We start from the raw sequence: 15,406 nt of genomic DNA on the forward strand, positions 1-15,406 counted from the left end.
ATGTGCATAGCGTGTCCAGTATCAGTACTGCTAACAACACAAAATCTCTATCATATTCTATTTTTTAATGTCCTGGTCCACAATATATGACCACTAGCTGATGACATCATGCTAGATTCTTTAATGAAGGTGATTCAAAAACCAAATCGACCGTGTCTATGGAACGCCTAAACTGTCTGATGAGATACACATTTGTTAATGTGTTGTCAATTTTATATTATTTGCTGTGGTTTTAAAATTACATGTGGTCATTTTGTATTTACGTTATGTAGGAACATCTTTACATTATGTCGTTTTGTCTTTACGTTCTGCCATTTCGTCTTAACGTTCTGTAATGTTGTCTTTACGTTCTGTCGTTTTATGATTACGTTTATGTCAACATATATTTACGTTATGTGGATTTATCTTTACGTGCAGTGGTTTTCTTATAACGCGAAGTCGTTTCATCATTACGTTATGTCGATCTCTCAATACTTTACATGCAATGATTTATTCTTTACGTAATGTGGTTTCTTTTTTACGTGACGTGGACAAAAAATTCATGATGACGTGTGACCCCGGAATTTTTTGATCGTGTAAACTTCAAATCAGTCCGTAAAAGGCAAAATAGACATCACAAATGCTGAACGACATACACTTGGGTAGTCTATCCAGTCACCCTAGAGTATTTATTCTATAGTAAAAATTAACTTATTTGTTATTTACGTTCAATATTATCACAATTGATACACCTGGGACTCTATTGATGACTTGTGTCGATTTTTGTAGTCGGAATATATTTTTTAATTAAAAAAACATTCGACTCCCGCGAAAATTTGCATAAATTCGACTCTACAAGTTATTGCGTGACCAAATTTAATTTTCTACATTAATAAACCACCAAAAATAATTTTCAAGAAAGAATGTTTTAAAAAATGTTAAAAATATTACCCCTACCCCTAGGAAACTGGTCTCAGTATCAAACATATTTCTCATTCACAGCATACCGACACGGTGAAACTCATAATGTAGGCACTCATAATTAAGATAATGATTTACTCAACATATCTGATCAACTCAGTTGTTTGAATTTCTTAATAGGATTGCATTTACTATAAAATCAAGAAAAGGTGAATTTACAGATTTTTTTTATCACCCGTTATTATCTTTCTTCATTCGGAATACTGTAGTTTAAACAAGTGTTTGTGTGAAACAGTGTATGTATATAGTGCCTAAGCTTTCAGATGAGCCCAAGTAATTAATAATTTAACTTTTCCAAGTCAAATAAGGTGAGAAATTACCACCCCTATTCATGAAAAAATACCTCAACATGAACCAAAATGTTAGTTTTAAGTTTATTAACGATGTACAATAGGCATGCTGGGTGCTACTGTTTTCATCATTGATATATCCAACATCACTGCTCATTTCATGAGCGTATTATTTTAGTTTCAAGGCGACAATAATGTGCTTTCGTAAAAAAGGGATTTTCGGAATTTCAATTTTCTTCTATTTCACTTTTAATTGGCACATTTTTTATTGAAATACCGTACTTCAAAAAAGCTTTTGTAAATAAATACTACTATATAGTTTAGTAACTTTCTTGTAAGCCCAAGTTATAAATATTCGAACTTTCAAAGTCATGTTAGTGCAAGAAGTACCCCCTACCCATGAAAAAAAATACCTCGACATGAACCAAAATGTTATATTTAGCATATAATCTATGTTAAAAGACATGCTGGGTACTAGTGTTTTAATTATCGACGTATTCAAGGACAATGGGGTCAACAAATTTTGACTGCCATTGGAAATAGGGAGAGGTGGGTAGGGTCGGGCAATTTAGCCTCCTGTGGCGGAGCCCTATGGTTCCTACTCCGGGAGAATGCCACAGTAGGGTTCTTTAACGTGCGAGGAACGTGTCATCTTTCCCAACATGGTGCATCACTATGGTTTGCGGTCAGGTTTTCCGTATTATAGCCTGACAACCCCAGCATGTAAAACGCCAGGGATACTCCATTCCACCACCTGCACGGGGCCCAAGGTCCGGGTGTTAAAAGAATAGGCCTGCAGCAGCGCTCAGCTTGTCGTAAAAGGCGACTAAATAGTGCTCAGAACCCTAGCCGGGGGCTAGGGCGCTCTGCCCACAGAGCAACTGGGATGTGTGCCCCAGGTGGTGGAATGGGGTACCCCTGGCGTGTTACATGCTGGGGTTGTCAGGCTATAATACGGAAAACCTGACCGCAAACCATAGTGATGCACAATGTTGGGAAAGATGCCACGTTCCTCGCACGTTAAAGAACCCTACTGTGGTATTCTCCCGGAGTAGGAACCATAGGGCTCCGCCACAGGAGGCTAAATTGCCCGACCCTACCCACCTCTCCCTATTTCCAGTGGCAGTCAAAATTTGTCGACCCCATTGTCCTTGTGTCCCATCCCTTTTTCATTTCATCATCATTTCATGTTCATTTTATCATCAATTTCATGTTCATCGTCTGAATATAGCTGAAATATTGCTGCTCGGACGTTAAACCCCAACAAACAAACAATCTTTCTTGCCTTATAAACATAGAGAAAAACTTATGTTTTCGTCACAAGAACATATTTATCTATTTTTGTAAACCTAAGATCGTGGTTGATTCGCCCTTTATTGCGCGAAATGCTGTTTTTTTAAACGCGAAAACGCGGGAAAAGGTTTTAAAGCGTTAACTTGCAATCTAAGACACTTGTTTATTATATCCAACGAAAAGTTACGGATATTTGCTGTTTTGATCCGTTCAAGTATCTCTCTGTACGTCCGTAACTGTGTCCGTGCACCGTCCGTCCGCCCGTGCGTCCGTCATAACGTCTTGTGGCCTAGGTAACGCCTCCGTTTTTTTTACCGATTTACTTCAAACTTTAGTAAATGATTAATAACAATAATATCTTCGACGTTTTTTCACATACACCGGTCAATGGGCAATATTTTATTTGGTTACATACTTGTAAAGGATTGAATATACTAAAGTGTGTAAATGTTTGCGTGTTGGGTATTGTGAGCGTGCTCGTTAAATTTCTTTAAATTGTTCCCCTTTTAGTTAGACAAACATACAACTACGAATATCTTAATCGGAATCAAAACCAACGCAAGAAAGTACGAGGGCCACTTGCAACTTCAGTAGGCAGAATAAAGCATGTCGTGTAAGGCGACAGGGGTCCATTAGGGGCCTCAGGGACGTATTTTATTAGGGGCAGAAAAGTAAGGCAATAATGAGAATAATGAATGCAAATGAAAGCCATATATTTTTTTCACTCTTCGCTATTAATTAGCAAAACTTATAATGTTTTAAGAAGTTAGAGGCTAATTATAAATGCCCATTCTTAAAATTTCTTCATTTTTTTACCCGAGGTTGCTTTTATTACTTTTTGATTATTTTAATTTTGATGATTGCCCAATGTAAGAGAACGGCTCATAAAACTGTCAAATGTTTTATGCAGCATGCCAAAACACTTAAGGTATTTCGAGACATTCTTGTTACCTAATATAAGCTCAAAAAGAGCAGCTCCAGTGGGCTATATGTCTTACAAAGTACATACAAAATTTGCTCTGTCAATTGCAGGTAATTTACATGGTAGCTCAACAATAGTACGTGGTAAATTTCTAAAGAAGTACCAAGTAATGAGAGGTTTCGGCATGGAAAGGAAACAATCCAATATGTTAGAAAAGCCTAGTTGTTCTGAACAGTATTAGCTGTATGCTTTATTTGCACCAGTGTTAAGCGATGGAACTCTTTTGTCTATTGACTGGGCTTTTATTCGACAACTGGTAATTCTCCGATTGCGTTGCCAAGTGTTTAATTTTTATTGCAGCTTACCTCCCCACAAACATGAAATGCGGTACTAATCATTGAGTAAACAGAATCCTTTCCAACTACTGTTTCAACATTCATGTCAACTTTGACATCGTAATGGCAGAAAGCAGTGGGAATATATCAAGTACAAACATGTACAGGTTGTCAACAACAATGTACAATCAAACCTCGAGATATGAAGCAAGGATTCTATGGAAGTGTAAGCGCTCAGTTAGAAATTATGACCTTCGATATAGTGCAATTAAAAAGAGATGTCAATACAAAGTGTGACTAGAGCCTTTTCCTATAAATACAAAAGGAATTCAAATAAATGTTCCTTTTCCTACATTGCTGTAAGATCAGAAAGTCATGTAATAATCCCTGTCGATAAAGAAGGCAAAGTATCTAGATTTCATCAGTGTCATTTTGTTCACAGTAGGATATTTATTGAAGAACAGTAATCCTAATTTTGCGTCTTAGAACTGAAACTTCCAAATACAGTATCTTAGTTTCTTTTTCTGAGGTTCACGCAGATATTCGTAGTTTTACACATTCTTTTTTTTCAGTTTTTAAACTAAAAACTCTAGTGCCCAAGACAGTTGTGAAAAAAACTACTTGAAACAAAGTTTGACTTCCCCCTACCATGATTCACATCAATAAGTATGTTGTCCCCGAAGTATTTATAAAATAAATGAGTTGAAGTCTAAACGACGCGTACTTGAATAACTTGTCTGTATGCAGAAAGCGATATTTGTATTTTTGCAGCAAGAAACCTTTTTTTTTCAGAACGAACAACTCTACACTTATAAATTTGATAAGTCACGTGAATGGTACACGAACATGTTCTCATTTGATTTTTTTGTGTAGATTCTGTATCACGCCAAAGTTATGCTGTTTTATGAAATACAAATAAATACGATGGAGTTTCCGATCTTTTTGCATAAAATGCAAGACGACCAATTGTATAAGGTATTAGATAAAGCCAATTGATTTGGACATGTACCCAAGAAAGTAGTTTTTCTTCGAGTGAGTTTTTTTTTACACTTTAAATAATAATGAAAAACTCGATTGAGATTGAAAACTAATCAAGGGAACCAACAATCTAGCAGCAATGAAAAGAATGTAATCCAGGGACAAAGACCAGACAAGGAAAACAGACAATCACAACAAAGAATTTGAGGTGTCGTTTACTTGTATGATTCTTGTAATAACTTTTGTGATGCCTTAATTGTGTTTGTAGGAATGCCCTGGAATGGATCAAATTCAATAAGTAACATTTTATATACATCACCCTTTTGCCTTGGAGCAGTTATAAAAGTATATTTTATATATTTTATCAGTTGATAAGTGGTTAGCTTCTGCTGTGTGACAGTTTGGCATATAATACAACGATATAAATTTATTGGCTTTGTATACGTTTCAGAGTCAGGGTATGCATTCAGCGGGACTGAAATTCGATCATGATATGCAAATATTATGTCTTTTTAAGGAATATTTCTATTTACACAATGAATAAAACGAGGCCGGGATAAACATGAAAAATTATCCGGAAGACAGCTCCACTGCTAATCATTTTAAAGGCTTGTAAAAATATTAAGTCGCATCATTGATCTTAATTAACTGAATAAATCGCTTAAATGTATTCGAAATTAGATTAAAAAAGACTTATGAAAGTTCAGATAGGTTATTTTGATAAGAAATCTAAAGTAATATAATGTTTTTGTGCTGTTTTTAAGGGGCCGACAATAATGTCGTTGCATTTAATTGTTTATAGTTTAATATTGTTTTTATCAAGATTTTCTCCTTTTCATGACAATGTTGTACCTTTCTATTAAGAAAAGAAATAATTCAGTATCAAAAGTTTAAAAATATATTGAATTGAATCTCACTGTATAATTACAAGCTTTTCGACATATCTTTGATCTCGCGAGATTTGTAAGAAACGTGACAACGGGAAACTTTTACGACCAATCAAATCTTAAGCTATGATGGCTTTTCTTTTGATCCATACCAAAATTAGCGATGTGTTAAATAGGTGCATTAAAAACCTTAACGGGAGGCTTTTTTTCTAAATTGGCGCTCGCCTAATACACACACTGGACGTGGATAATAACTGCAGTTTGATGATATATCTTGCCTTTGTAGTGACCCTTGTAACATGTGACTTATATGGGGTCAGGGATAGGAAAAAATGTTAATTTCTAGTAAAATGTTGGCTAAATGACCAAATAATAGCCTGGAAAACCCTGCATTGTAGATACAAGCTAGACCCCCCCTATATCCCCTTTGCAAAATCTCCTAATATGGTGTGCCTAACTCAGCAGTAAAACATTTGATATAATCCTTCAGTACAGTGGATTCCACTAAAATTGCAAACATGTTCATTGCATATACTGTTAATCGGATATGGACTCAAAAATTAAAACCATTTCCCCTCTAAACCCTCTTATTTGCATAACTTAAGACTAAAAATAGAAAATATTTTTTACTTCCATAAATGTATTTATTTCAAAATTAACTAAAAAATGTATCTGAATGGGTAAAGCAATAGTACATCGTTTGTGAAATTTCTAAGTATTCTTCAGAATTTTTTAAAAAAATTTTACGACACTATTTTATTTTTCATTGATATCACTAAGACAGTAATCTATTAGACTTATTAAACATGATACATAAATATATCCCTCTTAAACATTTAAAATATTGCGTATTTAATATTCCACTGAAGTACAATGGTCATGGTACGACCGGGGTCTGGTCCGAATGAATTGTCAACATGAGATTGGATTTAACCAGGAAGGTAATTGATATAAAAGACGTGGATATATTCCCTACTTGCGGAGCTCGGATACAGTCATATTTTATCCTGTTTTTGCAGAGTTACCTTCCGTAAGAGCAGGTATAATTTCGAAGTCTCTCTAATCGATGTTCGGATTCGGGTGCAGAAAAAAGAGGTAGACTGGTTCCCGATCGCAATATTCAGTATGTTACACATATACAATGAAAATGGAATCCCCAGCAGACAAACACAAAAGTGTTTCTTAAATTTACAGTGTGTTTCATTTTGTTGGTAGGTTACATAAGGATGATTTTCATTTGTATCCCGGGTAAAGAAAATTTATGGCAGGGTCAGTAGAACGAGAAATTCCCTTTTGACTTTCGAGATTTTCTAAAGTATCGTCGATATTGGATGGAAAACCTTACGTGTTCCGAATAGAAACCTGCTCCAAAGGGAGATAAATGTTGACAAAATGTTGGTCCGCAAGTCGGGTATATATAAAAATAAAAAAGTTTTTATAAGTTTTAAAAGCCGTCCGTGCAAGACCCGACAGAGTAGTCAAGAACATTGAAAACCCCTTTAGTAGTAGTAATTATCTTATTGAATACGTACAAGGTTAGTAATATGCATGTGACATGTAATCCAAGTAGACAAGTAGACTTTTATTTTTAAACACGCGGTGGGAATTGTATGCCTAGAAACATTATCAACGATATACATGTAGGGGTACCATCCGTAAAAAAAATATGTATATATTATTGATCAAAAATGTTTTCTGCATCTAAGGAGGAGAGACGTACACATTTCTGGAGTCTATGTCCCGTTTTGTAAATATTTTTTTTTATAGCAGAAGACCGTTGGCTGGCAAATGGTCTATTCTGTGGAATAAGAAGAGAGTTCGCCAATCTCATAATTAGGTGATTTCATATTCATTATTGTGCATATCATTAAGTGCCACTGAATTGGTTTGCAAGTAAATAATTTCATGATAAAACTCATGACAATCCTTATTTTCAAAACTTTATGACTTTGTTATTTTACATCCAGTAAGTTAGATGAATTGATAATTCAAATTTTGTATCTGAATCTATTACCTCTTTCACTTAAAAAAAATAATTTGAAGCGATATTTATATTTACACCTCTATTTTCATATAAAATTGTAATTAAAATATTATACTCATATGGTTCAATAACGGAACATGCTGACTATTATGGACTGAAAAAGAGTGTTGTTTGCAGTTTATGGAAACAAAAGAACTTTTACTTATCTTATAAAAAAATGAAAGTTTTGATGATTTAAAGTTGATGCCCCATACCGCTTAAGGATTTTTGCCAAAAAGAACAACTTACAGGTAATCGATGGTCAACATCCCAAGAACTTTCCTATGCTTATTTTTTTATGACAAGCTAAAGTAGACAAAAATGCCTATTTATAAATATTTATAAATAATTATAAATATTTATAATTCAATAATAAATATTTATAATTTATTTATTAATACGTATAATTCAATTATAAATATTTATAATTTATTTATTAATACTTATAATTCATTTATAAATATTAATAATTCATTTATAAATATTTATAATTAACATATTTGTAAATGTTTATGATTGATTTATAGATATCAATAAATGATTTTTAAATATTTATAATTGAATTATAATATTTATAAATGAATTATAAATAGTTATAATTATTTATAAATATTAATAAATAGGCATTTTTGTCCATTTTGGCTTGCCATATTTTTTTTAAATGTTGCCTGGTCGAAAAAATATTTTCAATCACATTGGGGCAAGATTATTTATTTTTTGTTCCACTGTATGAAGTATATTTGTATGTGTATGTGCATTTGTTCCCAATGAGAAGTGGGGATAAAGGGTCCTTTTCACCTAAAATACAATTAGAAACTTTAAGTTTTAATTGTGAATTTGGAGATTTGAATCCATTACAGATAAAAGAACAGAAAGATTTCAGATAGTTCTTGCATTAAAAGTCTTAAAAAGAACAAAAGAATGGCTTGAAGTTCATCAAAATCTGTCCATTTCGTACTTTAAGGTCACTGTTTGGTCATATTTGTGGCAAATAAAATGGTGTCCCATCCCAGATACACTTTCATATTTCATTAATACATTCATTAATACTTAGTTGTTTATATCTTTGAATATACGATGTTGTTCCTTGCTTGTAGACAATAGATATAAATATGTCCCCAAAATACCAACAAACTTAAAATGTTAAACGACCTATAATTGTTTTGTGAGTGAATTATTTGATTTTACATATGGGTGGAGGGGGTGGTGTCCTGCTTTTTTTTTCTCTTCGGCACTGAGCGCTGAATTTTTTTTATAATACAAACAATATTAGGGCAACAATCGTGCTTCTTTATTTTCTCAGATGACATGTCCTGGCTTTTTATTTCTTGAAAATTTTAATCCTTTTTATTTCAAATTTGATCATGCATTATTTTTGTTCCACCGGGCTTGAGATTTGTTTGAAGAAATTGCTTTATTCAGAATATTAATTTAGAGCATTGCTGAATATATGTTGAACTGCAGAAATTTTTAGTTTTATTTTGCAAGTTTCCTAATCTAGTATCGATACTGAATATTAGTTTGAATATTCTAAAACAAAGTGGATATAGTTCTTCATGTACAGCTAAATTACCATTTTTTCAATGATTGAATCTTCAGCTACGTTTTAGACTGTTGCGTTTTGTATATACTTAAGTATAAACATAAACTTTTTTTAGGTTAGGTTTCTAACATACTGCACTGGTGACTGGTGACATTTTGCTGCAACACCTCCTACGTCCTCAGTCGAAGCCATCCTTCATCATCGACTCCTTGTTCAAACTCACTATTGTGTTGTTAATAAAGTTTAGAACAAACCTTTAACTTTTTTTGAAGTTACAGTGAGTGTGAATGAATGCCCGAAGAACAACAAACTGTAAATGCCACATGAAGTCCATTGTACTTGTACTGTTTGTACTACAATTAGTTGGCTCCACAAATGGTAAGAAAATATCTGTAATAGTTTATATAGGATTAAACACTGACATTGTTTTGTGAGTGAATGGTCCGATTTTACACATCGATCAATTTCGGAAAAAGCAGTGCTTAATCCGTATATAAATTCCAATCCGTAACTATCTAAAATATATTTATATAGTATTTTTTCTTGAAGGGCTCTTATTCAGTAAAATTGACACCCGAAATTGACATTGCAAATGGCGGCATTCAACCGACAATGTGACATGGTTGTCAATTTCAATATTCAAAGTATTTACGGGCTACTGATAGCTGTATTCTTTCACAAATTGTTCTTTTAAATATACAATGCAGAAAATGAATGGAAAATATCAGATAATACCGTAATAAGCCTCTAAACGGCTCTATCTTTTGTCGAAGCGATGGTAGACATATTGTTTATGATATGTACATTGGATTTACACTGTTGTTTGTTTGTTTGTTTGTTGGGGTTAACGTCCGAGCAGCAATATTTCAGCTATATTCCGACGATGAACATGAAATTGATGATAAAATGAACATGAAATAATGATGAAATGAAAAAGGGATGGGACACAAGGGCAATAGGGTCGACAAATTTTGATTGCCACTGGAAATAGGGAGAGGTGGGTAGGGTCGGGCAATTTAGCCTCCTGTGGCGGAGCCCTATGGTTCCTACTTCGGGAGAATACCACAGTAGGGTTCTTTAACGTGCGAGGAACGTGGCATCTTTCCCAACACGGTGCACCACTATGGTTTGCGGTCAGGTTTTCCGTATTATAGCCTGACAACCCCAGCATGTAACACGCCAGGGGTACCCCATTCCACCACCTGGGGCACACATTCCAGTTGCTCTGTGGGCAGAGCGCCTAGCCCCTGGCTAGGTTCCTGAGTACTATTCAGTCGCCTTTTACGACAAGCTGAGCGCTGCTGCAGGTCTATTCTTTTGACACCCGGACCTGCACGGCTATTTACACTGTTGTAAAAATTGTCATTGCTGAAGTCGTAAAAAAGGTGAACAACCAATCATAATGGATGAAAAGGCATAATTTTATGCTAATTAGGTTGGAACTATTAAAGGATAATGTTCAAAAACAAAACATTACACTTAGCATTGTGTTAACCAATCCATGATTGATTCTAAGTACTGCCTGAATTCTAACCAATTGACAGGACTTTTTTTCTCGTTTTGTTGCAATATACACAAACAAGCAAACCCTACCAAATTTATAATGAATACTTTGTGTGCGTATGATTCATTCTTGTAAACAATTTAAAAAAAAACTTTGAAACGAAACAAAATTGAAGGCGAGACCGTCGTCATTTATCATTTGATATCATATTGAGATTTGAAGTTGCTCATTAATAAGACAGATCCGACGGCAACTTCCCTTTTCAACCATTGCTTGAAGGATGCACTGATTAGGAACATATATGGTACACTATGAAATCTTTGAAACAATATCAATTTTCCTGATTTATGAGCGACATCGCCAAAAATGCAAAAATGTTCTAAATCCTACACTGCCCACTGTCTCCGAGCTACTGCGATACAGGAAATGAGCGACGTAGGGTTCGAACTTCGACATATAATGCACATGGCCATGAAAACGAGAGCTCTGTTCGTAGTTATAACCGTAGCTTCTCGTCGAATCAGAAGGAAGCACTGAGTGACTCTCTTTCCGCGATTTCATCCGGCGCTAAAACTGAGTTACAGGTGTCATCAGGTGTTGAAATCAGTTGATTTTATTGTATAGAATAAATTCGTTGTATTAAAATATTTTTTAAATTAATCTATAAGGTTTGACAACGAAGAAAATATTGTCTATTGAAAAATAACATTAATTTTCGTTGTGCACATTTTGTTTATCGTCCTTCGCGCAATAAACAATGTGCACACCGAAAATTAATGTTATTTTGACCGTTTGGAGTTTGACAAAATATGGCCGCTGTTACTAAAATTAGAACATAGGGGTCGAAATACAGTTTTTTTTAGCAAAATTCTGATGGAGAGTAATAGTGTTTACCATCAGAAGACTGACCTTCGCTAAAATTTTCAAAATAAATTGTTGCCTGTTGTAGGATTTATTGTCCCAGGACGGCTTTTCTCCGCTGTTTTTTTTTTTTTTTTTTTATACTTTTTTACTTGCTTTGATTTCAACGATAATTGGTTCTTATAGTGAGCATGGTCTGAATGGTGATGATGAAAATGTTGGATAGCTATGACTTAACTTCATTTTGTTCTTTTTCAGCAAATGTATACTGGGTTTATGGCCTCTCAGACCAAGTGGAATAACAATTCATAGGGGTACCCCTGCCCAATTTTTTTCGGAGGTTTTTTTAGCAATTTTTTGTCAAACATGGTTGCAAAGCATGATACCTTTACTTACGTAGTTAATAGGGCATGGTGTGCAAGGTGAGCGATTCAGGCACTTCGACAGCCTCTTGTTATTACAAAATTTGTATCCTCCTCTGTGTAAAAGGTGGGGGAATTTATTTACCCCGCCCCTAGGAGATGGGGGATATTGTTCAACCCGTGACTTTTGGCTTGGAAGACAACGACTTTGACGACCACGTTAAGATTTTGATAATATGCTAAAATTGAGGTGCGAAGGGTACTGCTAGTGGGCATTGGCTCTCAGATTTTTTGTTTTAACCTTAAAATAATACCGAGGAAATCTGAAAAAATATTAACAACGCTTCTACGAAAATATAAAAAAAAATGCTAGGGTAAGTAAGGAAACTTTAAAGACATATATTTTTCATTTAACCTCACCAAATAATAGGAATCTTTTCATAATTTATTTTACAGGAAAATTGCAATGGGAGGTTTTAGGAAGTGTTACTAATTTTGGACAGACAGTTATATTGATATGTTTATCTGACTCTTGCAACAGCAAAACTTCATGTTCATTAAGGACAGGATGGGATGCTGGTAGAGATACTCTAAATCTGAGACCAAGATTTCTACTCGTCCAAAATCAAACAGTACCAGCTACCAACAAGTATTCAGGTCAATATGTTGAAAACGGTTTCACTCTTGAAGTAAGAAATCTATCCAAAGATGACATAGACATCCTTTATGAGTGTTCAGTTGGTCTTGATAGAAGTGATCCTAAAGCTTTACGTGTAAAAGATGCATTTACAGGTTGGAACAATAATTAATTAGTTTAGGCCAACAAAATAATGTGTGTTTCCTGCTACCATATCTACACTCAGTCTGTTTGTGTTTGTCCTAAACATTTCATGGCCATTTTGGCTCAAGTACTTTTAAAGTCTAGATTGTTTCCCCATGAACTCAATGACAAATATGATAACTTCCTTATCTACCCAAATTTATTTTCTAGACGGGAGCAGGAAACATGTCTGCCATATTTTGCCATAATTTTGTATTGACATGTTTAATACTAGAAGGGGTCCAATGGCTTGGTTTTAAGTTTGATCATATGCATATATCTCCAGTGGACTTGTGATTCTATTTTGTAACTTTTACTTGGATATAAAATTTTCTTACAATCTTAGTTCCAATTTTTTATTGGAATGTAGTAAGGAACAAATCGATGATATACAGGAATTACAACCCTTATAGTTGCTTTATTTAATGGGATAACTTATTTACAGAACTCTTGTTGATGTCTGATATGGTTTTTTGTACTCCCCATTTGAAAAGCGGGAAGCAAATATTAATAATTGTGTCTTATTGTTTGTCAGTCCTTCCCTCCGTTCATCTGTACTTTGTTCTCAATGTGCAACTCCTCTGAAACTGTTGAATGGAATTTGATAAAACTTTCACAGACTCTATATTACATGATGAAATTGTGCACCTTCAAATTTTGTATTTACATCTGGATGCTTATGGGGTATCCTATATGGTTTCTGGGGAGGGAAGCAGGGGGTATCACCATGTCTAATTATTTTTAATGGAAATATAAAAAGAGAATGTGCCTACGTATTATTCTAGGCACATTTTTATAGCTGGCTTTGGGTGACATAAACCCTGGATTTGTTGTATCATTGGAATACAAACATACTTGAGTAGATTCTTATTTTTTACAGGAAGTCTGAACTTGGAAGTGAAAGAAAAGATGACAGAGTTCGGACAAACATTAAAACTGTTGTGTGTTACAGATTCTTGTAGGAATAAAACTTGCCTATGGAAATCTGGATGGGGGAGATATATTCCTAGTTATGAGACTTTATTAGAAGATGTGAGGAACTTATCTAGTGTAACGAATGACAGATACTATGGTCAGATAGTAGAAAATGGGTTTACGCTTGAAATCAGAAATTTCTCAAAAAAGGATCTTGATTACCCATATGTTTGCGTAATACCATTCAACAGTTCAAACAGAGTAAAACTTCTTGAGAAAGATGTATTGTCAGGTAAGTATGACTAAAGAACAAAATCAATATTATTATAATGGTTTTTCATTGAATTCATTTAAGTCTAATTTTGTTTATTTTGTGTTGTATTTTCGTGAAACTTTATTTCTGTGTCAAATCGCTATAACTATGTTTGTTGTCATGGTTGTATGATGTGTATGTGCTGAAGTTGTAAGCTGTCTTTCTATTATTGAGGAGCAAATTAAAGAAATTTTCTTGCCAATTTAAGGATCTTTACTCTACGACAATTTTAGCCTGTGTACATCGTTAACCGTGCATTAAAACATCGTTTTGATGTTCGTTTAAACACACGAAAAACGCACACAAGAAGCGATTGTTTAAAACACATGATAAGAGCGTGCGTTTAAACCCAAAGCGGTCATTTTAATGCACGATAGTAGCGTTGGGTTAAAACGCACGATACTAACATTCGTTTAAAAGCTTGATTGAAGCATTCATTTACTTCTGTACATTCATTACTTCATTTTTCCAGCTATTATTTCGATATTCTGTTACTATTATTATACCCCTGCAAATAAAGTTTGGGGGTATATAGGTTTCACCCTATCTTTCTGTCCGTCTGTCTATCCAAACCAATTTCTAAGCAGCTTGCAGCATTGCTATGAGACTTTGTTGGATGTATTATAACCACATGGAAATGTGCATACTGTCAGGAATTTGTGTTTGTATGAAAAACAAAATTGTAGAAATGAGGGTTTTTGGACTCAAGCGTTTTTCAGCAAAACTTCGTCAGATGTATTGTATTCAACTCCTCCCCAACCGCTTGCAGGATTGTTATGAAACTAATTGGGGTGTTATATTATCATATGGAGATGGGCATATTGTCGGAAAGTTGTGTTCGGATAAAAATTTTAGAAATGACAGCTGTTGGAACTTTAGTATATTTCAGCAAAACTTGGTCTGATGCGTTGTCTACAACTCCTCTTTAACGACTCGCAAGATTATTATGAAACTGTGTTAGGTCACATAGACCATCTGGAGATGTGCATACTGTCCGGAATAAGTTATATTCTTTCATTGAGTGGTCAACAAAAGTAGTTCTGATTGCTGTTTGGAGTTGGTTGTTTTAGATAGAAATATGTGTGTCAAGAGTGGTTGACTTTAAACAAATTTTGATCCGTTTAATCATGTGTGAGTTATTGCCATTTTTCAATGTTTTTTTTTTGCTATTTTTTATGTTAGTTATTTCAAAAATCTTCTCCTCTGACACTATTTGACCAATTAGAACCAGACTTGATTTGAATGTTCCTTGGGGTATCCTGCATAAAACTGCAGTGGGGATATTTGATCTATCGAAAAACATGGCCGCTGTTACTAAAAATAGAACAGACAGTAGTTTGTCGCATATATATCTCCAAAACCATTAGGTTTAGCCACATTCTGACATGGAGAAAAGTGTT

General features: G+C 34.3%; 1 protein-coding gene across 17 annotated transcripts in view; it reads left to right on the forward strand.

The window, feature by feature from the left end:
• The first annotated feature begins 6,533 nt into the window (after nucleotides 1-6,533).
• Nucleotides 6,534-15,406, forward strand: part of LOC148617157 (uncharacterized) — a 30,898-nt gene continuing 22,025 nt past the window's right edge. The window contains exons 1-5 of one of the 17 annotated variants that reach the window (XM_088584528.1): nucleotides 6,534-6,705; nucleotides 7,433-7,502; nucleotides 9,347-9,609; nucleotides 12,415-12,750; nucleotides 13,659-13,985. In XM_088584528.1, coding sequence (XP_088440654.1) covers nucleotides 9,519-9,609; nucleotides 12,415-12,750; nucleotides 13,659-13,985 — 754 coding nt within the window. In that variant the 5' untranslated portion in view covers nucleotides 6,534-6,705; nucleotides 7,433-7,502; nucleotides 9,347-9,518. The other 16 variants (XM_088584532.1, XM_088584523.1, XM_088584515.1 and 13 more) reach the window with 16 other exon arrangements.

The sequence above is a fragment of the Perna viridis genome, chromosome 5 (genome assembly GCF_037379345.1).
Source record: "Perna viridis isolate PV_CMFRI_1.1 ecotype Kerala chromosome 5, ASM3737934v1, whole genome shotgun sequence".
Classification (NCBI taxonomy): domain Eukaryota; kingdom Metazoa; phylum Mollusca; class Bivalvia; order Mytilida; family Mytilidae; genus Perna; species Perna viridis.